At 33.6% G+C, this 25,074-nt stretch overlaps 2 protein-coding genes across 4 annotated transcripts; both read left to right on the top strand.

Annotated features, from left to right (window-relative positions):
- Nucleotides 1–3,594: 3,594 nt before the first annotated feature.
- LOC115240546 lies at nucleotides 3,595–9,226 on the top strand. The gene is made up of 5 exons (XM_029815763.1): nucleotides 3,595–6,368; nucleotides 6,738–6,848; nucleotides 6,935–7,069; nucleotides 7,309–7,416; nucleotides 8,187–9,226. Exons 1-5 carry the CDS (start codon nucleotides 6,280–6,282, stop codon nucleotides 8,188–8,190), a joined length of 447 nt encoding a protein of 148 aa, XP_029671623.1. The 5' UTR covers nucleotides 3,595–6,279; the 3' UTR covers nucleotides 8,191–9,226.
- A 2,428-nt stretch (nucleotides 9,227–11,654) lies between these two features.
- On the top strand, nucleotides 11,655–23,503 carry LOC115240543 (protein son of sevenless). 3 transcript variants are annotated; one of them, XM_029815757.1, is made up of 20 exons: nucleotides 11,655–12,337; nucleotides 12,866–13,129; nucleotides 13,270–13,353; nucleotides 13,463–13,543; nucleotides 15,868–16,017; nucleotides 16,079–16,287; nucleotides 16,363–16,546; nucleotides 16,639–16,885; nucleotides 16,986–17,225; nucleotides 17,298–17,661; nucleotides 17,965–18,157; nucleotides 18,243–18,485; nucleotides 18,585–18,740; nucleotides 18,828–19,010; nucleotides 19,130–19,247; nucleotides 19,325–19,614; nucleotides 19,691–19,913; nucleotides 19,987–20,300; nucleotides 21,670–21,919; nucleotides 22,005–23,503. In XM_029815757.1, exons 1-20 carry the CDS (start codon nucleotides 12,230–12,232, stop codon nucleotides 22,097–22,099), a joined length of 3,996 nt encoding a protein of 1,331 aa, XP_029671617.1. In that variant the 5' UTR covers nucleotides 11,655–12,229; the 3' UTR covers nucleotides 22,100–23,503. The 3 variants fall into 3 exon arrangements, with proteins under 3 accessions (XP_029671617.1, XP_029671619.1, XP_029671618.1); XM_029815759.1 differs by having other exon boundaries at nucleotides 11,656–12,337; nucleotides 13,033–13,129; XM_029815758.1 differs by having other exon boundaries at nucleotides 12,230–12,337; nucleotides 20,005–20,300.
- The last annotated feature ends 1,571 nt before the right edge of the window (nucleotides 23,504–25,074 follow it).

The raw sequence follows: 25,074 nt of genomic DNA, 5'->3' as shown, positions 1-25,074 counted from the left end.
ATATATATATATATATCACCAGATCTGTTACAGCATAATTTATGATAGCGTTTAATATGAAAAAATTATGAGTTTGTTACGATCTTTATCAAGAAATGAATCGTTAATTTTACGAATTTACTTACTTCGATAAATCTCTTTGTTGTTTTTCCAGACGTTTATCTACAAAATTAATCGTCTGTTCTGCCTTTGACGAACAAATTTAATCACGCTCGCCAGTATAATGTTTCTTTTATTATAACACGTAAATTGTTTTGTATCTTATTGTTAGCATAAAGGACCAAAATTAATATTAATCGTGAATTTTGAAACTTTTACGCGTGCGAGCGGCATGTGTTGCATTCCGGGCTCGGCCATGTACGTTTTTTTATTTAGTTTTTATTTATTAGATCCTTACTTAGTCATTTTTTCTTTATTTCTGTGTTGATGTAGAAAATGAGAATTTACGTCAGACAGAACAGCGTATCTGTCGTCTATCAATGGGATTTATTGCAGATGCGACCATGTATTGAGAAATGACACAACGTTCTAACACAAAATTATCTTTTAGCAACTGATTAATTCTCTAGATGTTTTATTTTTATTTTTTATGTTTTATTTTTATTAAGTTTTTAATTTAGAGAAATCATTTTAGTGTTAATTGGACTCACGCACGCATCTCATGAACCTACGTTCCTTATTATTTACTACTTATTGTCATGTATAATGTCTAATATTTATTTGTAAAGAAAAGGTACTAAAAAACCGACATATATATATATATATATATATATATATAGTGTGTGGACTCTAACTTTTTGCCAACAAGTTAGGCAAGAGAGATACGAGGTTTATCAATAATAAATTACAAGGGGTGGATCGCAAATATGGACCGGGAATTTCTGGAGAGATCTATAACTATGAATGTGATTGGGGGAGAGGGTAGAGGGTGGAAGGGGACCAAGTGAGAAAATACAAAGGAGAGATACACAAATAGAGGTTAGCTACAAGTTTTAAACGACTACTTTATTGGCAATTTTTCTAGGCATCAACCTATACTAATTTTACGTTACGTTTTCGTTTGTGTTGCTGTCGTTCTTGGCGTGCGCCATCGAGCGTACTCTTGCATTAACGTCGTATATTTGCCTGTTCACGTGTATGTATGTGTATGCGTGTACGTGTGTGTGTTATGTGTCGATACACGCGTGTACATCGCGTATATATATATAGTGTTTGGACTCTAGTTGGAAGTATGTTAAATAAAAAACTTTTTACCCGCGGATATATTTATTAAGAATTGTATTGCAGTTTCGACAATTTTGTTTCTTTCTTGAACTAATACTTTTTTTGAGAACAAACAAAAATTGAGATCTGAGAGATTGGTTCTCAAAGTCGACATATATTCATTAAAAATTCACAGGAACACGGTGAAAATATGTAAACAAAAATAAAACAGGTTTAGAAATCTATAATACAACTGTAATATTGCAGAAAAAAGATATTGTATTATTACAGCTGTTTCTAGATTATGTAATTTGACAAAGAAAGTCACAGGAAAAGTATTGTCAAACTTTGAGAACTCTGGGATACAAGTCAATTTAGCATTAAAGTGAGCAACGAGTGCACAAACTATGAACTTCTAATCTAACTAAACGGACTAAATTCTCGTAAAGTGCAGCATTTAATTGCCGAAAAATAAAAGTCCATCGGTTTGGGCCTATGTCGGTTTAGGTATCTTTTCCTTCTTTACATGTATATTAATTAATTAATTTATTTATTTATTTATTTATTTATTTATATTTATTTTCATATTTGATGTGTAAATGCGATTACGTTTGTGTAAGTCACACGTAAACTACAAATCAATTATTCTTAGAAGATTCTTAGAGTATCACATGCACGCACGCGCGCGCGCACACACACAACACACACACACGAACATATACGCAAGCACCGACACATTTCCATTTCCTTTTTCATCTACTAATCACGTCGCCGGATTACTTTGAACAAACATGTATACGCAATTGTGAATGCAATAAAATTAAATAATCGATTATTTGTGCAATTTATTCTTTGCTCTTATTCGCGTTTACAGAGATAATACTTCTGAACGTAATACCATTCGGATATTATCCTATACAGCACAGAATAGGCGCATTCAGCGGACTCAATAGTTGAGTCTTGTCAACACTCGACGTTGATTTGTTGGTTCTAAAAATAAGAACCAATCATGTTCGATTACTACCCAACTGTTAAATCCGCTAAATGCGCCCAATGTCGCAACAACATTGCGGCAGCATTGCAACATTGCCACAATATTGTTGCAACATCGTCGCACAATGTTGCTACAATGTTTTGTGTTGTATGGGACTGATTGTTACGATTCAACTCCAACAATCCTCTTCTATCTTAAAAAAATCTTTTCATCTCTCGATGCTAATTGGTTATGTGCTGTGCTTATTTCGTATAAATGAAAATCTGTCATTGAGCAAAAATGGTGTAATTTGATAATTCAAATATTGAGAAGGTCAGTATATAGTGCATGAGTTATTATCTTATTCATCTGCGAGTATGATATTATTTCTTTTGAGAGAAAGTAGACAATCGGAATACGCTTCGATGGTGTTTTCATATTGAATATTAAGTTGAATAGCTGGCATTGCAGAGATATTTTGACAGCTCGAATGTTCGGGGACTTATTAATAAGTGTAACTCTGTAATTTTATTCATTAGGTATAAATTTTATATCAAAATGTGTAAAAAAAAATAATTGAAACGGACTCATTTTGAATGATTACCTCAAACTATTTGTGAAAATAACATAAAAAATGATATACTTTTTTAGAGGTCTTTTTTTATTTTAGAATTTATTAAATAATATATATGATATAAAAATGGCGTGCTTTCTTAATATTCTAGTATAATAAAAAAGAAGAAAAAATGAAAAGCTGCTGAAATTAGGTGCAAACGAAAATTTGCTAAAAATTAGATTACGACTCCCTCTACAAAAACACAGTGGAGAGAAAAGAGAATTATACCCTTCTGTCGGTAAATACAGAATTCTTTCTTCGTGCATAATTTTATATTGTTACATCATTATATATGTACCTTGTGTTTTATATAGATTTTTTTGTCGAAGCATTAAAGGATGAATTTGTGTTGAATATTATTATAAATTTGTACGAGAAAGATAGAGATGCTTGTATATAAGATAAATATATATTAGCTAAGAAGGGTAGATAATATTTTTTAAGCATTCTTTATATTCCTTTGCGAGAGAAAATCACATTGGCATTCTTATTTAAAATATTAATCGAAAGCATTATATAATCTGCAAATATTTTATATATCGACCGATAATTATTCAATCGGTGCAAATTACGCATTTTCTTTATAGCGAACCAACCTGTCGAACCGTCGGACCAATGATGCTTTGTACTACTTGCTTTGTGGAAAGGGGCAAAAAAATACTCTAAACAATTAATATGTAGAGATATCATGTCTATGTATATTATTATTATAAAATGTATTTGTCAAAAAAAGTAAAAACTCATCCAGCACTGAATATTGCAGCATTGCAACAACATTGCCGCAATTGTTCTCTGTACTGTATGGAAATTTTTATTCAGCAAAAGAATTAAATTTGAAAATTTGCGAGTTAACTCGACTTGATTTGCGCATTCGGATTCGAGTGAAAAGAAAGAATATATGTGAAAGAGTATAAATAGTAAATAAGAAACATTATTTGTACAGCCCGCAAAAATATCGCAATCTAATTAGATTAAACTAATCGTCCACCCATTGTGAATGAATGAGAAACACAACAACCTAAAATAATGTATGATCCGATCTCGGGTCTTCTTCCAGTCAATGTGTGGCTGCGTCCAATGTTTATCTGATAGATACGAAATCGTATGACGAATTTACTCGCAAATGCGCGGGTGACAGACATTTCGCAATGTAAGGAGGGGATCATGCGGTCAACGTATCATATCTATAAGTGGCCGTTTACCATTACGTATAACCAAAACGTTACACGTTAGGCGCGTGTACACACGCGCCTCCGACGATCGCGCAATCGCGAATTCTTTTTTTTATTTTTTTTTTTACCAGCGATGATCGTCGATGATTATTACATTACGTTCGCGCGCGCGATTTGTTTCGCCGCGTCGGATCCATGAAGCATAATATATACGATGAATTATGAAATTCATGCACATATCTCTTAGGCGCCTTCTTCACCTTTTTTTTGCACAATTTGTGTTAATCAGACACGTCATTTCCGTTGCTGTTAACGCAACAACTGTGAAACACTATCATGTTATTGCGGCATGTAATGTACCTCTTCGATTTTGAATGCGACTTGTTGCGATAAAAAAAAATACGGTAATTGAATTGTCTCTTGCCAATATTTGAATATATACAAAGGATATACAATGAAAACATCATGCTCCGATTTTTCTTTCGAAATATCTAATTGATGATATGTATTTTAATCGCGAATGTAATATTTTAAACTCCGCGCGTCAGCCTTGCTTCTTTATATGTCGCACGCGATAAAGATTTAATAATCAAAATATAATAAAATCGATGCCGGAAGTAACAAGTAAAAATGAAGAGTCGTAAGCGTAACGTTCAGCAGTACTGTGTGATTTCGTAATGATGACAGGCCAATGTTGCGTGATTCGTCTAATAGCGTTGATGGTATAACGAAACTCCGCGATTACAGCATAAAATAAAAAAAAACACATATTAATAAGGAATTTCGAGAGATATCGCAATTTAATGAATAAAGGCGATAGTTTGTAAAAATGTAAAAATTATATTTGCACACAGCATAGCATTAAAATAGTTTCGTAATGGCGTTATATGATTCATCTAATGGCGCTACTACGTATATAACAAAACTCCGCGATTGAAGTACAAAATCAAAAGCGATAAACACACATGCACACATTTATAAGATTTTAGAATATGGCAATTTAGTAAAAAAAGGCGACAGAGCATTTATAAAAATATTAAAATTATATAATAATTAATTAAATTATATACATCGAGTATTATAATATTTAAATTAAGATTTAATTAATTATTACACTTTTTTTATTTAAATTTATTATAATTTGCTTATAATATAATTTGAACGAACAGTGTCATATAAAGCAACGTATGAAAAAAGAAATTACCGGATATAGCACGTAATTTATATACATTATCTCTATATAATCAAAGTTTTATATCAAAATGAGGTCAAAAGTTCATTTTTCTGCTTCTGCGCGAAACTGCCGAATTTATATTTGGCTTATTTCTCAACAAAAATTTATGAATCTTCGTGGATTTATTACACAAGATCGAAGTAAACCACGAAGTGAACAAGCATCTCATGTACTTTGCTTTCTCATTTTGTAGAAAAGAAAAATTGAATATGCGGACGATGTTGGAAATATACCGGACTAAACTAGAAAATCCGCAATTACTACGCACATTTTCCGCTGGAACAAGGAAAACGTGCCATTCGTAGAATGTAATAGGGTGTTGTTTACATGTTGCCATTGATATAATGTTTCAGTCGAGAAAAAGAATATTACAAGAGAATATTTATACAAATAAATATAAGAAAGAGAAAAGGCGTGTAGAAAATGAGGCGTAAAAAGCGCATGAGCACGATTGCGAGATTTTTCTTGATCACTTTAACGATGAAATTTAATGACATCAATGATAAATTTTGCTGTTATATAAATATTTTCTATTTCTAAGAATTTTCTTCGGATGAGAAATTAGAGGAATTATTATATCCAAAATAATTTGATTCAATATTTTCAATAGTTTCTTTTCTCTCAGCAAATCGTTTATATGCCTCTAACGATCGCTTTGTCGAATCGATCGTAGATCGATCACCTTTAGGAAGAGACTAGGCAAGCGATCCGAAAGCGATCTTTTCGGAAATTATTACGCAAATGTGTAATTATTTGTTGTGAGAAGCTCATTGACAGGCACTGACAGACAGCGATACAAAGTAGCGAGTATGCAAATGCGTTGATGCTTGTATGGAGGAGGGGATAAGGATATCGTCACCCTATATATGCGGTATATATGCGGTGACGATCGTTACTCCGACTTAATAGTTTACATACAACGAACGAAGCGAGGGAACTTTTGAAGATCGTATTAATCTCCGTATCAGCGTGTTCTTGTAAAAAAAAAAAAAAAACAAAAAACAAAAAACAAAAAACATTTATTCCTTCTTTTCACGCGTTTAAATTTCTCTTCAGTGATATAGAAAATACCGGGCTTAAGATGGGATATTCGTTTATGGCCATCTACGTCCTCATGGCACTTGTACTGGTGAGATTTATTCATGGACGTCCTGCGGTTGACGAGAGCGGGTAATTACTACTTTTCTACAATTTTTGAAATCTGCAATAATACCGATTGATTTCATGGGAAAATATCGAGAAGTCAATATTTTGCGATATAGTTTCCGTTCTTTAATGATGTGACCTTCCGTTTTAGTTTTCTCCGCGTCCGCGTACGGGTTACGTCAGAACATTATTAGCCATATTTAATGTTGTTACATCATATTAACGATAATATCGGCCTGTCGCGATATAAATATTATCAAATATATCATGATATAAGAGAAACGTGTCTTAAATTTGTTTTGATTAAAAAAAAAAAACCGGACATTTTCCGATTTCTCAAATATCAGCTATCTCACTTGATATCTCATTTTTATAATTTTTATTTTGCGATAGGTTGAACTTGAGCATGTTAGAGTCACATGCCTCAAAGTTAGAAGATCTCTTGATTTACAAACCAAGAGCAATCTCATCGTTCGTGCAAGGAAGCTCGTTCCCGGCTAAACCGTGAGTCGAATTAAAATTCTCTCGTTCTTCAACGATAAATTCGATATCGTTCAAATTAACCCGTGTAACTCGTCGCGTTTTTGCAGACGACAAAAACGACTATCGGATCAGAGACGAGCCGAGTTGGAAACACTTATAAGTTTGTCGAGGATCACCGGCAAACGGTCGCTGAACGTGACGGAAGGAAATAGGCCAAACAGGAAATTGGATCCAATAAGAATGTAAGAAAAATTGAATAAGAGTCAACAAAAAATATTTATGTCATATATGATGAGATTTTGTTACACACACAAATACACACACACACACACACACACACACACACACATATATATATATATATATATATATTCTTTTTTCAACTTTTTTTTAACACAACTTACTAAATATATACTTTTTATAATGTAATAATAATTTTTTTTTCTAAAAAATCTCTTCTAACTAATCGATAACCTTACAGCGGTCGACGAAGGCGTTTTGTGGTGAACCAAATTCCAATTAAATTAATACCTATCCGTCATGTCGAAAAACTGAAACGCGACGGGGACCCTGCGTATCCTCTAGTTAGGTGAGTGTGTTTTTCTTCCGATTATTAATAATATCGCGCAAACTGCGTTGATTTTCATCCTACAATTGTATCGATTGGCTAAGATCGGTGGAAGAATGTTCAAGGTTACGAATAGCGATGATAACATCTTTTGCGGTACGCTTTTTCCCGTGCGTAAGTCGCGCGCTTCGCATAAGTACGCAATTGCGTAGGTCATAAATTCGAGAAAGCAGAGTTAATGTTAATATAAATCTATGTTCTAAAAGTGACGCAAGGCTATCGCTGTATCAGCGCTAAACGCGATAAGTCCTCGCCGGCCGTTGAAACGTGCCATCTTGCTTTTTATCGCCTCGTCGCGACATTTCGCAATTATTTCGATTTACATCAAAAGAAGTAATCGACCCCGACGATTACGTTCTAAGATGCATAATCGAAAAAAGTTTATATATATATGTATATACACGCAAGCGTTTCCGACGATTTCTATTGCGCATGTGCGATTAATTGATAAGGATATAATCTTCGATATATTTTAAACAGAAAAATTATCTTCGTGTTGAGTGATATATATACGTATATGTATACGAATATATGTACGTGTGTGCGCGCGTATTTAATTATAACTTAGATTTTAAAGCAATAATGTTTAATACATATCGTGCAAAAGTTAATAAGAAAAGGAGAGAGAGTCAAATCCTCTGAGAAGTCGGATTTTATCTTCGAGCAAAACTCAATTATTAATTTATATTTTTATCAAAAAAAAATTTAATCTTTTCTATCTTTATTTTTAGTTGAGTAAACCGCTCTGATGGAACTGCTCGACAAAAGCGTGGGTTTTATCACAAGGGATGAGCCTGGCGTATGCAAGGATATTCTTTGAACATCAAGCATCGTTTCGACCGCTTAGTAATCAGTTGCGGAACTACGGAAATGAAGATTATAAATTATAAGGCAACATGATCATGAGAAGAATACTCGTAGAATTCCATAGACTCAGATTAGATTGATTGTAACCTCATTGTAACTTATTGTAACAAATCATCGATATTGACAAGTATATATAGTATTTTATTAATTTCTTCGCATTCATAAAAAGGAATGCATAGATTATTCATTATCTATTTAGATTGGAAATGGCACAAATAAAAACACCGAATTGTCATTTTAAGATCTTTAACTTTATTTATCATACATTTTTCTTCGCTGTTGACGCAATGAGCAAGAATATAATTTACAAAGAAGCAGGATAAGTTAAGTCAGTCTCAAAGTTTGCAAATCATAGTTATATAACTTTTCTATCAACAATGTAGTGTACTTAGTATTCTTACTCTTATGTTCGTCTTTTTACATCTCGAACAAACATTACACATGCAATTCACACAATTCTTTATTACATCAACGGATTAGTGTAGACAATTTTTAGATTTAATTCACACATCCTAAGCTAAACATATAATTGACATTTTAACATTTTACATACATGAAGCAAAGCAATTCTTAACGGATCGTACAATCATTATGTTATAATTTATAATATTTCTACAATATTTTTAATTCTAATCTTCTCATGTTACTGGAATATATCTATTGCAATCTATTAGAATTTGGCAATTCCATATCTTTATAAAGACACGTAGTTTTTGTAATATTGCACTGCAATTTGCAAGATTGCAATATTTGCTGCGATAAGAACCTCTGCATTATACGGGAAGTTAATACTGAAAGTTGGTCGCCTGTTATATCGAAAACTCAAAATATTGGACGCATGCGAACTCCATCTTTTCTTCGCTAAATAAAAACTTATTCCAGTAATGTGTATGTCTACAAAGCATAGTATAATTGATTGTATTTTTGACTTGACCTTAACGATGCCATCCAAGGCCAAACCAATGACACCATTTTATGTTCACCTCAAAACCATACAATTTTTATTCAAAACGTTTTTCTCTAAAATGCTTAGTTTTTGAAAGAAAATGGGTATACAGGTGGTCTAGGACACCCTGTATATATATATATATATATATAACAATACCACTTTTTACTATATTGAATGCTTTTCAGTCAGCTTCTTATTGTTAGTATAGCATAAATCGATACAAGTCAATTATATCTTATTTTTATTTTCTTTTTAATTTATGTCAGTGGCTTTGCTAATTCGGCAGTAAATTAAAAAATAAATAGATAGAGAGGAGGAAAAAAAATGGACTTATATTAGATTATCTGTACAAATTTTTTCGCTTTATGAAAATAATTATTATACCTTTAGGAAGAGAAGAGGGAGAAAAGAGAGAGAGAGAGAGAGAGAAAGAGAGAGAGAGAGAGAGAAGTAATTATGTATATACAAATGTACTTATATGTAGTGGCGAATTAAAATTATAAAAAAAACTTACATCTGTGTTTATTTATTAATGAATTATATATTATTACACATATATTATTACTACACGTAATAAAAGTAATAAGATTTTATTTCTTACGGAACAGAGTATATGAAAGAGAGATATGTTTTTTTAATTTATTTACGGAATAAATTTAATAGAGTAAAAAATGCGCAGATAAATATAAAACTTGTATTAGACTATGCATTAAAGATTAAAATTGAAGAGTGAAGAGTGAAGAGTGAAGAGTGAAGAGTGAAGAGTGAAGAGTGAAGAATTAAAGATTAAAATTGAAGAGTGAAGAGTGAAGAGTGAAGAGTGAAGAGTGAAGAGTGAAGAGTGAAGAGTGAAGAGTGAAGAGTGGAGAGTGGAGAGGAAAGAATGAAGATTGAAGATTGAAATTGAAGATTGAAAATTGGAGACCGAGGATTGAAATCTGACCAATCAAGACAAAGAAATTTTGGCTTCTTTTATTTTGATTTAGTCAAATTCCAATCTCCAATCTTCAATGGTTTGATACGAGTTTAAATCATATATGTAATAAGACTATATTGCCAGTTGGGTCGAGAAAAAGCCGAAAACATCACGGTACAAACGTATATCATTCTCTCTGTCTGGCAGAGAACCTTGTTCGTTATGCGCATGTCGCGACATGCGCATAACGAACAGTCATCTCTCAATAAAAGACAATAAAGGACAAAGTAACTTTTTTTGTCTCACTTCATCGGTGACCCTTCCACTTATGGGGACTGGCAATATAGTCTTATTCATAAACATAGTATATCTAGACCGAGTGTTGAGGAGTGAAGGCCAAGGTGCACGTAGAAAAGGACATATTCTTCACGTAGCATAGCGAAAGAGTACGCTATGCTACGTGCAAGCGAGAGAGAACGCAAGGGACACGAAACAGAGTATGTCCTTTTCTACGTGCATCTTTACCCCCACTCCTTAAATAAAGGCAAACGCTCGGTCTAGATATACTATGGCTGTGTTCCAATATTCACTGCCAGTACTGAAAATCTATAGTTTATGTCACGTACACTATAAATTTTCAGTACTGGCAGTGAATATCAGTGAATATCGGAACGCAGCCTATGTCTATGGTCTAGATCAGTGCTCGGAGATAGTTGCCATTTTCGGGCCGATTTCGTGGCTCACGCCTATTGCCCCCCACTCACCGCTCGTGCGTTAGCGACGAGTCGCCAGATACGCGTAACTAAGGAGCGCGACGCTTTGTCTCAGGAGCGTCCGTATATAAGAATGTCCAAATATAATAGTAAGACAATACTTTTCTAAATGCACGGCGAAAATTCTCAAAATTAAAAGTTTTTCTTCAATTTTTTTTTTATATTTCATTGATATAAAATATTGAAGAAAAACTTTTATTTATAGAAAAGTATTGTCTTATTATTATATTTGGGCATTCTTATATACGGACGCTCCTGAGACAAAACGTCGCGCTCCTTAGTTACGCGTATCTGGCGACTCGTCGCTAACGCACGAGCGGTGAGTGGGGGGCAATAGGCGTGAGCCACGGAATCGGCCCGAAAAGGGCAACTATCTCCGAGCACTGGTCTAGATATACTATGTCTATGGTCTTATTACATACAGGCAAAAATGTTCGCGATTTTTGATAAAAGCCATTTATTTTCATTTTAAAAGGGATGTACGGGTGGTCTGGGACACCCTGTATATGGTCTAAATATAGCGAGCAATTTATAGCACGGTCACGATTCGAATTCGAAGCTACGAGAGATCGTTTCGATTCTCTCGACGCTATCGATTTGCGGGTCGACTCTCCTTCACTCGGATTTCGTATCGCACAATGATGCGGTATCGCATTTCTCACTTTATCGATCGAGCAAGAGAGCGAAAACTTGACGGAACGAAACGAGACGAAACACGACGAGACTAGACGATACGAGAGAGCGAGGACGCGAGGAAGTGAAGCGAATGGCGAATGGTGCTGCCAGTCGGGACGAAGCGGGGGAGGAAGCGAGGCGAACGTTCGCGCGAGACTTACTATTCTGACTATTAGAGTGGTGCAATGGTAGCCGTTGGTGATATTACCCGCTGGTGTCAGTTGTGAATTCCAACGGAGGGATTAACCGAGAGTGAAGGGCGTGTTTGTAAAGATGCATCAGTGCCGGAGTTCTCGGACTCTTGGCACGCTCGGTCCGGCCTTGGTGACGCTGCCGAGAGCAACAAGCGCGAGATCAGCGCGAGGGTACAATCGGGCGGTTTAGCTATCGAACGTCGAAAGAGAGAGAGAGGAAGAGAGAGCACTCAATGTGAAAACGGGACGGAGAGACTGCTCCGGGAAATGAAACGGACCGATTCTCTTTGGAAATTTCATGAACTCTCCGTAGCTTTCCGGTTCCTTCTGTAGATAAGCGCACTAAGTGTGTGTGTGTATGTGCGTGCGTGTATGTGGGTGATTCCTCGAGCACGGTGAAATGTTTTCATCGCCGGCGTCAGTGGTGGGCGAGCCGCCAGGCTACGACTTTCAGAAAGAGGAGAACGCTGCCAAGTGGAAGGGAGTGTTTGTCAACTCCCTACGTAAGGTACACGCATCGTTGTTTGCACGATTCCCATTTTGTCTCCTCCACTTTGATCCTTGTCTCTCTCTCTCTCTCTCTCTCTCTTTCTCTCTCTATATCCTTACATTTCGCTTTCTCGTCTTCTATCCCCATCCCGTTCTATTCCCTTCAGAGTTCATCCCTGCCTCTTCCTCTTTCTTTCTTTTTTTTTTTGTTCGTTCGATCATTTTTCGTTCCGATGATTTTGCATCGGGGCTGGATCGATCATTGGCACCGACCGACGTCATCGCTGCGTGCGTGACCACCATATGATTTTTCAATTACGCGCTGTACTTGTGTCAAATTCGGCAACTATAATCATAGATATTTTAAATTATACTCTGTTACGATTGTCAAAATTCGCTCGACGATGTATTCAAAGTATTGTTAATTTTACGATATATAAGCATATCTTCATTTATTTATTTTTTTTTGGGGGGGGCCAACAGCAATTGCCTGATAATGTGGGTAGATATTTACATTAATTGCCAAAGAAAATTGTTAATTTTGTAGGTACTAGAGCAAGTACATCCTAGTCTCGAAGCTCGACAAGATGCGTTAGATTATGTGGAGAGTTTAATTTTAAGAATGCTAGGCATGCTTTGTGGACATCCACCTCCTCAAACCCCCCAAGATGTAGAGGAAAGAGTAAGACGAACATTTCCTACTCCCATTGACAGATGGGCGCTGCGTGATGCAAGGGATGCATTAGAGAAAGGAAAAAAAAAGTCGCCGTTAGTGCTACCCGTCGACAAGATTCATCAATTACTACAAAAAGTACATATCTATACAATGTTTAATTTATATATTTGTATATTTGCAAATTGTAAAGTATACAGATCTTATAGAGTCAAAATTGTGTATAATTGATTTAATTAATTATGTTTAATTAATTATGTGTAATTCTATTTTAATAGGAAGTATTACAGCACAAAATTGATTCACAAGTTAGTCTATTTGTAGTTGGGGTTTTGGAATATATTTCCGCTGATATTCTGAAGGTTGGTAACTTATTCTATTGCAAAATTAAATTACTTTAAATCTACTGTTTGTTCCTTTTATTCTATGGTATCGTTTAAGAAAATGAAAAATTATTCTTTCTTTTTTCAGTTAGCTGGGAATTATGTGAAGAATATTCGCCATGTAGAGATTTCGTGCGAAGATATACGAGTTGCAATGTACGCAGATATGGTAAGACGTTGTTTGTAGAAACATACAATCTGTGTTGTATCTCTGTATTGCATCTTAATCGATCAATGTACACTCTGTATCATATTTTACTATTTACATTTTTTACAATCAATTTGAGTATATTGATGTACATATATATGAACTATTGAAAACATAGACATAACATATATTGATACACACTATAATTGTGATATTAATAATGTAGTTTATATTGTGTAATACCTTATTCCGATTCAATATTTGGTCTGTAAAATATTTTTATGTACAATGATATATTATGAAGAGCTTATATAGAAATTGATTAATACAAGTGGTATTACATTGCGCATTAAATAGAAAGTAAATGCAGTAGAAAAATATGATATCTTGCTAGTAATGGCTTGCTTATTGTTCGATTACGGATCCGAAATAATCTTTTTGCCTTATACATTTAGTTTATTTGAGATGACGTTGAAACTATATACACAAAACGAAAATCATATAGACCTAATATATATATATATATATATATATACATATATATATATATACACATTACGTATTAAGTCTTTCTCTCTATTAATTTGTCTTAACTTGACAAGAAATAGAAAATTCTTTATGATCTGTAACTTGAAGCATCTGCTACTAGCAACGATAGAATAATGAATTTCAGAATTGGCTATACTAGGCTAATTGTGGCTGCATATATTCTATGCTTGATTACATGCTTTCCACTAATATATAACAACTCCAACCATGTTCATTCTTCGCTCATGCTGTTCTAGGTGGTACGTACTTGTGATTGCACAGAAAAAGATTTACGATATGTCACAATATAGTTTTTGGTATCTTTATACTGTACATAGACAAAACTATTGACAAGAATATAATTTTTTATATACCTGGCGTCGCGACGCTATCACATCGCTTGATTATTTTAGCGAAAGTTGCATACTTTTGCCTTTATACATAACATTTAGTCATAATTTTTATTCTTTTGTTTTTACTATTGCTTCTTAGTAAATATTTTCTTTATAATGTTTATATCAAAATTTATCAACTAATACATGTGGCACATTATTGAAAATTTTTATCATATTGTATAAAAATTGAATTGAATATAATATTACTTATATGAGCAAAATATATATCACATAATTTGCTAACTCATAAACAAAATAAAATTCTTCAAATATGTTTATTTTTTAACAATGAAAAAATATATTAGAGAAGATAATTAACTATAAGTCTGTAAACAAAAAAAAAAGTTTTAAAGTATCGTGTCTTGATGACATAATTGTTCTATGTAACAAATGATATTGTGTATTTCTTTCTTGTCAGTTCTATTAATATATCTCATTGTTTCTTTAACCCTTTTGCTACGGCTGAGCTGGGCATAGACTCTGAGCTAGGCTCTGTTGCTGTACGTATAATATAATCCTGCCGCGGGACGCGCTTTATTGATAATTGTAGCGCGATTGATGTATATTGCCGTCGATCATTCTTTTGATAAATCAAATGCAAACAGATGTAAACATATACTAACAGATAAAACATGTGAAAATATTCCTGTCTTACAACAATAGAATATCTAGCGGCTTTAAATGTAAGATGTAGAAGAAAGTCACTATAGTGGCGTTTCGTCCCAAACAGTCGTTTAGAGAGAAGCTACTGAATTGACGTTTTGTCCTAAAACATTGTTTAGAGGGAAGCCATTATAGTGGCATGTAATATCCAAAGGGTTAAAGAATTGCTTATTAGAATGTTTCTTTTGTATAATATTTGTAAATTATTTATGCTATTGTCAACAGTAAAGTTACAAGTTAGAAAGTTAGATCCTGATAAGCCTTTTTAAATTTTTTTCACTATTATCTTTTCTTTTCATTAACTGTAAGAATTGTATAATTCTTGTAGATCGCGCAAGTCATTTTGCACACGCAAAGCGTATATATTTCTCTCTTATTTAAATGCATTTTAATATAAATAATAAATACAATATATATAATATAAATATATATGTATTCTATTCAAATATGTATAATTACTGCTTTATACTAATTATATTGCAGAATGCATTCAATAATATGTGAATTATAGACCGCTAAAGTGTTGTAGTAGCTTAATGGCGCATATTATGGAGAAATTTTAATAGTTTCTTTTAATCTTTAGTCTTGCATGCTGTTATGTAGGGTGATTAATTTTGTCATCAATGAAAAGTTGTTAGCCAGCTCTGATCATTAACTATACCATCTATTATTTTTCTTTTTATCTTTTAATATAAATGTATAAAGATACAAAAATATCAGGGATTATTATTTGCAATATGATACGTAATTCATTGATAGGTACTGATGGATATGTTTTATCAAGACGATTGCACGGAAGGTCCGCAAAGTAGTTTGAGTGCAGTTGTTTCCCAGACATATGAAGAATCTGTGCGAGATCTCATTCATGATGAACGGCATTACATTCGTGACCTGCATATGATTATCAAGGTAAAATAAAAAAATATATTATTGAGAAAGGTAATTAAATTAAAATAATTTTCGTTCCTAGGTATTTCGCGAAGAAATTGCGAAGCTGGCGCAAGATAAGAGTGAACTCGAAACACTCTTCAGTAATATTACAGATATTTATGAGATTACTGTGACATTACTCGGCAGTTTAGAAGACATAATGGAAATTGCAGAGGAGAAGCAAACACCTACAGTTGGTTCATGCTTTGAAGAATTAGCAGAGGCGGCAGAATTCGATGTTTATATAAAGTATATATCACATATGTTATGCACGATACATACTATGTGTATAAATTTTTTATTAATTAAACTATTTCTCGCTAGATATGCGAGAGACATTAATAGCCCAGCTAGTCGGGAAGTTTTAACGAATTTATTGTCAAGACCGGAAGCTAATGCGGCTTTGCGGGCGGCAGGTCATGGTTTTAGGGAAGCTGTTAAATATTATTTGCCAAAACTTTTATTGCAACCTATATGGCATTGCTTCCTGTATTTCGATTATATAAAGGTATTATGTTTAACTCCTTGCATATACAGGATCGTTTGTGCTTATTTTTATGACATCTTTCAATACTTTCCATCTTTCTCAATAAATCATAGGTTTTACACAAACGCACACCTAGCATAGAGGATGGCGAAACCTTGGAACAAGTGCAAGGTTTATTAAGACCGCTACAAATGGAATTGATGCAATCTGTGGCGAGTCTTCCGAAAAAGGATACAGGCTTGCCAATGCAGAGCAGAGCGAGGAGACAAGCGGCATTAGAAAAGATTAGCGAATTACAAAAGAGTGTAGACGGCTGGGATCAAAGAGATATCGGGCAGTGTTGCAATGAGTTTATTAGAGGTAATTAAAAGAAACATCCTTTTTTATTATATATTTTTCGATACTCAACCGTTATCTTCAATCTTTTTAACGTTTATATGTCGATAATTTTTTTATACAGAGGATACTTTGGGGAAAGTAGCTAGTAATGGACGAAGATTAACCGAAAGAAAAGCCTTATTATTCGATGGGTTGCTAGTATTGTGTAAACCAAGCAGTAGTAAAAGAGTTAGTGTTACCGTTGCAGCGGGTATTGTGGCTGTTGGAGTAGGCGGACATCCGACTCATCAAGGTGAACTCCGATTGAAAGAGAGATTTTTCATTAGGAAAGTCGATATTATTGATAGAGAAGATACCGAAGGTAAAAAATGCATCTAAATTTCACTGCAATTTTGTGTCAAAATTTTGTGCGATCCATAATATACATTTATAGAGTTGAAAAATGCTTTTGAAATTGCACCAAGAGACCATCCTAACGTTATTCTTGTTGCTAAATCTGTCGAGGACAAGAATAATTGGATGGCAGATTTAGTGATGTTGAATACAAAAAGTATGTTAGAAAGGACTTTGGATAGTATTCTTTTGGATGAAGAAAGGAAGCATCCTTTAAGACTACCTCCAACTCACTTGTATAAATTTGCCGAACAAGATAGCAAGGAGAACATTGTTCTAGAGGCCAGAGAAAATGGCGGTGTTCCATTGATTAAGGGTGCAACTTTGATAAAATTAGTAGAGAGATTGACTTATCATATATATGCTGATCCAGCTTTTGTAAGAACATTTCTTACTACTTATAGGTAAGCAATAAATAACAGCAGTGTATACTGTAACAATTCTTTATATATATACAGGGTGCGGCATTTATAGTGACGCGGGCATATTTTTCGGAAACGAAGTAAGATATCAAAAAATGTTTCAGACAAAAGTTGCATGGTTTCGAGGGGGCCACATGATAAAAATATGGATTTGACCTTAAGTTTTTGTCTGAAACATTTTTTGATATCTCACTTCGTTTCCGAAAAATATGCCCGCGTCACTATAAATGCCGCACCCTGTATATATATATCTAATTACTAATTTTTCAATAATTTATTTTATAGGAGTTTTTGCTCACCTCAAGAATTATTGACATTGTTGATAGAAAGGTTTGATATACCGGATCCTTCGCTAGTTTATGGTGAAGAAGAAAAACCCTCTGTATGTAAAACAACGGCGAGAGAAGATTGGAAAAGATATAGAAAAGAATTCTGTCAACCGGTGCAGTTTAGAGTTTTGAATGTTTTAAGACATTGGGTAAGTAATATATATTTTTCCCATTTTCCACAAATTCTATGCAATTCTTAAAACACTATCTTTTTTTCTAAATATTTTCCATTAGGTGGATCATCATTTTTACGATTTCGAACGTGACAAGAATCTTTTGGAAAGATTGCAATCGTTTTTAGATACAGTTAGTGGCAAGTCTATGCGGAAATGGGTTGATTCAGTACTAAAAATTGTGCAAAGAAAATGTGAACCTTCGGAACAACGACCTATCACATTTAGTTTTGAGCGATCTCCTCCACCGATTGAAACGCATCTTAAAATTCCAGAAAATAATGAAGAATATGGAATACTTACGGTATACATACAAGATAATATCTTTCAATCTTATGATTTATTTAAGGAAGTATTCAGCTACTGAATCAATTCATACTGAGAAATAACTTGTCAATTACAGATACATCCTATCGAATTAGCGAGACAATTAACACTATTAGAGTTTGAACTGTACAGAGTAGTAAAGCCCTCTGAGTTAGTTGGATCTGTATGGACAAAGAAAGACAAGGAGAAGACGTCACCGAATTTAATGAAAATGATTAAACATACGACAAATGTAAGTTTTCATGTTTCAAGTCGTCGCGAAAATATACTATAAGGAATATAGCATTATTAATTTGGGCTTTATACGGCGTCTTGATAGTTTACAAGATGGCTGGAAAAAATAATAGTGGAGGCTCAAAATTTTGAAGAGAGGGTAGCCATTGTATCACGCGCAATTGAAATAATGATGGTGCTGCAGGATCTCAACAATTTTAATGGTGTTTTGGCGATTGTCAGCGCTATGGGATCGGCTTCAGTTTTTAGGCTAAAATTTACGTTTCAAGTACGTATAGTATGTCCCAAATATGTATGATTTATATATATATATATATTTATGTATATATATCTTTCAAAATTCTTTTGTATGAAATCATTTTCTTTTTCACGTGTTTATTTTCACAGCCATTACCAGCAAGATTAGAAAAGGCTTTGGAAGAAGCGCGAGAACTTAATAACGATCACTTCCGGAAGTATCAAGAAAAATTACGATCTATCAATCCACCTTGTGTACCATTCTTAGGTAAATATTACTAAGTGACGACGATTCTTTTATAATTATGAAAAGATTTAAATTTTTCTTTTTATACATATTCTTAGGTATGTACTTGACTAATATTCTGCATATTGAAGAGGGAAACCCAGACTACTTACCGGGAAGCCCGGAGCTTATTAATTTTAGTAAACGGCGAAAAGTGGCGGAAATAACTGGTGAAATACAGCAGTACCAAAATCAACCCTATTGTCTTTCAGTGGAGTCTAAAATAAGACAATATATTGAAAATATGTGTCCCTTTGATCCTAATATGTCAGATGCAAATATAGGCACTTATCTGTATAATAGAAGTTTAGAGATAGAGCCAAGGAAATGTAAAGCACCTACACGATTCGTAAGCGTTTTATATATTTAATTTGATATAAATAATTATTCTCCCCCAGTTTTTTCAAATAATATTATTACAACAGCCACGTAAATGGCCCGAGATAAACTTGAAATCGCCGGGAATTAAGGCTAGTAGAAGTTTGAAATTGCCAGCCCCGTTACAAACGGTAACATCTAGCGTTAGATCGCATGATCCACCGCCGGAAACACTTCCGCCTCCTGAATTACCGGAAACACCACCACATGCATCACAGGTCACAGTTCCGCACACAGGGGACCACAGTGTTTTTGCACCTGTCTTATTAGGTACGAATCGATATTTAAACCGATTCTGATTCAATAATGATTACAACTACAAACCCTTTCTCGCGCGTTGTAGCACCTTCTGTACCTCCAGGATCACCTAGTCCGCCTAGCATGTCGGTGCTATCGATCGCTTCGTCAAGTAGTAGCCCTCAACAGGGATCTCCTGGACATTTCCCTACTACGCAACATCAAATTACTCACTTTGCCTTTAATTCCGGCACCATAAGCATGGTGAGTGCTTTACCGAGTTTGTCGTCAAGTGGAAGCCCTAGTGGAATACCAACGCCGCCATCTCCCGGTAACATATTTCCTAATCAACTTCCACCACCTCTACCGCCAAGAACCAGTAGAAGACGAGAAAGTTCATTTAGCGAATCATCGCAACAAGTAAGATTCCAAGATTAAATGGGATTATCTCGTTTAATTTAATGAGTTTTCAATATACAGGATGTCCGGTAAAGATTGTGCCAACGCTCGTGAGCGGGTAGAGCACAGTAAATTGACCAGAAAAGTCCTGTAACATTTTTTTCTATAACGCTTAATAAAGGAGTTATTGAGTAAAGTCTGCCAATTAGCGTCGACCTTTAGCCGCGCGCCTGGTAGTGTGCGTGAGCGCTCCGTCGCTACGGTGGCGCACACTATCAGGCGGGCGGCTCATCGACGTGCGTCCGGCTAGAAGTCTGCGCTGATTGACCAGACTTTACTCAGTAATAACTCCTTTATTAAGCGTTATATAAAAAAATGTTACAGGACTTTTCTGTTCAGTTTACTGTGCTCTACCCGCTCACGAGCGTTGGCACAATCTTTACCGGACACCCTGTATATCGAAAATCGTGTTAATTTAATACTGAGGTATCTTTATACAGGGTGCTAAAAAAGAGGGTTCAGGACTTTAAGGGCAGATAGTACTCGAAATGGAGGAAAAAAGTCCTAATAAACATAAGTCGAGAAATTAATGTTGTCGGAGTTATGAACAATTCACCAATAACGGATTATCTTACCATTTTTTAATCCAAAAGAAAAATTTGTTCTTCCAAAAGAAGAAAAAAGAAGAATTCTTTAAACTCCAAAGTTTACAGAAGGTTTTCTACATATCCTCCTTCTATTTTCACACTTTACATCTTTACATCTTCGTACCACAAACTTGCAAACTCTTTAAAAAATTCCCGGTATTGTTTTAACTATTTGACAGGCATTTTGTATTCTGTGATGTAATTTGTCATAATGTTTATTTTCATGCCGCGCGAGAGGATCAAAAGCGGATAAGTCATTTACTTTACATACAAAATGAAAAATTGTTTATAACTCTGACAATATTAATTTTTCGACCTATGTTTATTAGAACTTTTTTCCTTTATTTCGTGAGTACTATCTGCCCTTAAAGTTATGAACTCTTTTTTTAATACCCTGTATAATGAAATAGTGCATATTTAAATTTTTTTTTCTGTAATAAAAACGAATTCCTAAATATAATCAAGTTATTATTTTCATTTTATTTATTTTGTCAAATATAATTTTATCAAATATAATTTTGTCGGTTTCATTATACAATATGTATTACATGATCATGTATTACATAGCATGAGATTCTTTGATAAATATAAATATCCATTTTGCACTAAACCTATCAAAGATATTTCAATATTGCATTAAAGATGAATATCTCTGCATGTCTGAGATTAAATAAAAGTAGGATAATCATTGTATATACATACGATAGAAAAAATTTTAAAAATTTACTTTCGAACAAATATAGACAAGACAAGCGCCAAACGCACCAATTCTTCCACCGAGAGATGATATATCCCCGCCGCCGTTACCACCGCGAATACCGCCCGTAACGCTACCGCCGCGACTTCCACCGACGCTAAACGCTAGCAATTCGGCTTTATTAGCGCGCCGAAATTCCACATTAGAGAGCACATGCTCTACCGTCGCTCATCCACGGAGACATATGTCTTTCAATGGTCCTAGCCCCACGAAACTTACACCGACGCAGCCTAACGGTAAGATTGCGCCGCTTGTAAATTTTTCTCTTTTACGGGCTCGTAATCGCGGATATTTGTTTTGATTTTGATTATTGCATTTCAGGATCAGTAACACCGAGGTTACCACCAAAACCGAGTTTACCAGAACGTCCACCATCTACCATGTTTAATTTCAACGCTCCTCCCGGACCTAGTTAAGTGTTACTCCGTCTCTTTCTTTCTGTCTCTCTTCCTACAATTTTCTTTTTTTATCTTGTTGGAAAAGAATATTTTCAATCGAGGTTTAATCCATTCAGTAAGCTAAATAAAACTGAAATCTCTCTTTTTTTTTTTGCCGTATAAATTCAAGAAGAGAAGCTCCAATAATACAGATTGATTGGCTAGATAGAATATATTTATCTTTGACTATAGAAGTATGTATTATCAGTACTTTTTCCATTCACGATATTATTGTGAGGTGAATCATCTTTTATATTTTTCGATATTTTCGGCTCCATCGATCAAAGATCGACAAATTTAAATATTTTAAGCTATGTTTTGTTATAAAATAAATTTATATTCTGTGTATCATACATGGTAAATAATTTTTTTTCCATTCTGTTCATCTTAATCAGTGTGTTCGAATATGTTTAAAATATCCGAACAGTGACATCATATCAATTCTTGTATTGCTCATTTGGTCGATGGTGGCATGACATCTTTGTTGCAACCAGTGTAAACTCAAATTTTATGAATGTCAGAAATTTGTTTCCATCCCCTTAACTATATCTTATATAAATTTTTCTACTTACCTAGTTATCGGCTATGTTAGATAATTCTGCTAAAAACAATTATACTGTGGCCGATGTGATTGAGCACGGCTGATTGTCTATAACTTATAAGTATTATTTGCAAGATTGAAATATGACTACAATTCCACAAATTAGATAGGCAAGATTCTCCTATTTTAAATTATTTATCTATATTCCTATTTTATAATTTTCTGACAATAATGTTGCTATCATCATATACATATAATGACATTGTTGTATAAAAGTTATGGTATATAGATATATATATATATAATAGTAGTTTTATTTTACATGATATTAAATATATATACGACGCAAAACGGTGTTATTCGGGAGAAATAAAAATATAACATGGATATAATAACATAATAATTAAACGAAAACAAAGCACGACGATAGTACAAAGAACATATAGTGAATTTAAATGAAAACAATTTATTTGTCAAGAATTTCTTATTTTTTGCTGTGTAATTTTATTTGTATCACATAAAATTTTATTTTTATTTCCAACTAAATATTGGATTTAGAGGACAATATTGCCTATCTATTATGCAGAACTATCACACTTTAGATTCATAAATAACACATTCTCAGCCATATTAATTATATGATATTAATTATAATGAGAATATTCAGTCAGTTCATACTTCTACAGTTAAAGGTATTTATGAATTTATAGCAGTACTTCTTAATACAGTAGAACTCCGATAACTTTGGGGATATAGACCGGTATTCATAGTCCGTTTTTATATTTAAGATCGTTTTAAGTGTGTTCTTGGGTTGTTTTAAGATCCCATTCAACCAAAAAAAATGAAATCGCTATATAGCATCTTAAGACCGCGTACTTGAGATAATTTTAAATACAAGAACGGACTATGAATACCGGCCATAGAGCCTAGAACATGTATATTATAAGAGCTGTGCTAAGCGTAACAGAAGTATCTCCAACATTTATCTGTACACCATTGAACTGTATTATACATTATATGATTATATAACGTACTCGAGCAAGCTTTCAAATGATGCGGGCGGAAAACTTGGGTTCGATTCCCGATTCAGCTCATATCTCACTCATTTTTTCTAATCTACAAATATTGTTGTTTAGCGATCATTTGTTGGGCTGAAAAATATGCAAATGTTCTACACAGATCTCTGCCACAGATAAATGATTGCTATATAACAATTGTGTTTGGACTTGTGCAATCCTCCACTACATACACCCCTGTTCATTACTTGTAAAAAAATAGCTTTATAGTTTCAAGATATCTGTGTTTGTTGCAATATTCCTGATTAGCTAACGATGATTCTTTTCAAAATGAATCTGAATTTACCAAATGTGGAAGGAAAGTAGATATTTTGCACCACTACTCTTTTTGCTGATGACTGAAGTTTGTTATATGGAAGACTTATTCCAGTATGTTATCTGCTATTCGATGATCTATTTTTATCTATTTGAAATTGTTTATGCATTTGCATAAGATGTTCATATAAGATTATATATACTTGTGATCTAAAGAAATAAGTGTAACATTGCACAGCATAATGCTGTCAACATAATAGTCATGATATTATTGGCTAGCCAAATAACTCGTAATGTTCCCACAAGAAATTTTGAGATTGATGCAGTCATATTTGGGATTATTCCCGATTGATCAAAGTACTTTGAACCATTACATATTCATAGAAATGTTACACATAGCTTAATATATCATACACGTACTGTCATCTGGGTCACCTATTATGACATAGAAGTCATACATTAGAAAACAGGACATCAGTGTCAGCATATCTGGAGGAGAATCAAAGTTATCGGGGTCAAACTAAAAGGGTTCTACTACTAAATTGTCAAATGTAAATATATCAAGAATGTATCAACCCTTTGTGCTTCAAGTGCGATCTAGTTGACTTTGAAGATTTTGGTACCACAATATTCAATTGGCAATAAAAATACATTAATTAATTAAAAATAAAAACTTATGTGATTCAAATAAAATTACATAACGAGAGACACGCAATTGTTAACAAATAAATTGTTTCTATTTAAATTCACTATCTGTTCTTCATACTATCGTCTTGATTTATTTTCGTTTAATTATAATTATGTTACAACTTCGAAATTTTGTGGGCAACTATCATGCACTACCATTTAGTCGTACATATAAGTATATATATAATATCATGCAACATAAATTTTTTATTTTTTTTTTTAAAGTATTAATACCTCATTTTTTGGTATATATTATAAAATATCCGGTAAAATATAATTTTATATATTTTAATTTTTGTGTATACACTTTTTATTTTAAAAGTTTTCAAAATTGTGTACGAGAAAAATAATTGATACGGCAGTACAACTACATCAGTTTAAAATAATAAAAATGT

The sequence above is a fragment of the Formica exsecta genome, unplaced genomic scaffold (genome assembly GCF_003651465.1).
Source record: "Formica exsecta isolate Colony F162 unplaced genomic scaffold, ASM365146v1 scaffold441, whole genome shotgun sequence".
NCBI lineage: Eukaryota > Metazoa > Arthropoda > Insecta > Hymenoptera > Formicidae > Formica > Formica exsecta.
Note: the sequence above shows the minus strand (reverse complement) of the source record. Positions and strands in the feature narration are given on the sequence as shown.

What these genes read in the sequence shown, in the direction of transcription:
- LOC115240546 (XM_029815763.1), top strand. Translation starts at nt 6,280, where the DNA reads ATGGGATATTCGTTTATGGCCATCTACGTCCTCATGGCACTTGTACTG. An exon ending in AGCTCGTTCCCGGCTAAACC is followed by an intron (nt 6,849 to 6,934) that starts GTGAGTCGAATT and finishes GCGTTTTTGCAG; the next exon opens with ACGACAAAAACGACTATCGG. An exon ending in AAATTGGATCCAATAAGAAT is followed by an intron (nt 7,070 to 7,308) that starts GTAAGAAAAATT and finishes ATAACCTTACAG; the next exon opens with CGGTCGACGAAGGCGTTTTG.
- LOC115240543 (XM_029815757.1), top strand. Translation starts at nt 12,230, where the DNA reads ATGTTTTCATCGCCGGCGTCAGTGGTGGGCGAGCCGCCAGGCTACGAC. An exon ending in TGTATTTCGATTATATAAAG is followed by an intron (nt 16,547 to 16,638) that starts GTATTATGTTTA and finishes AATAAATCATAG; the next exon opens with GTTTTACACAAACGCACACC. An exon ending in GTAAAGCACCTACACGATTC is followed by an intron (nt 19,615 to 19,690) that starts GTAAGCGTTTTA and finishes TTATTACAACAG; the next exon opens with CCACGTAAATGGCCCGAGAT.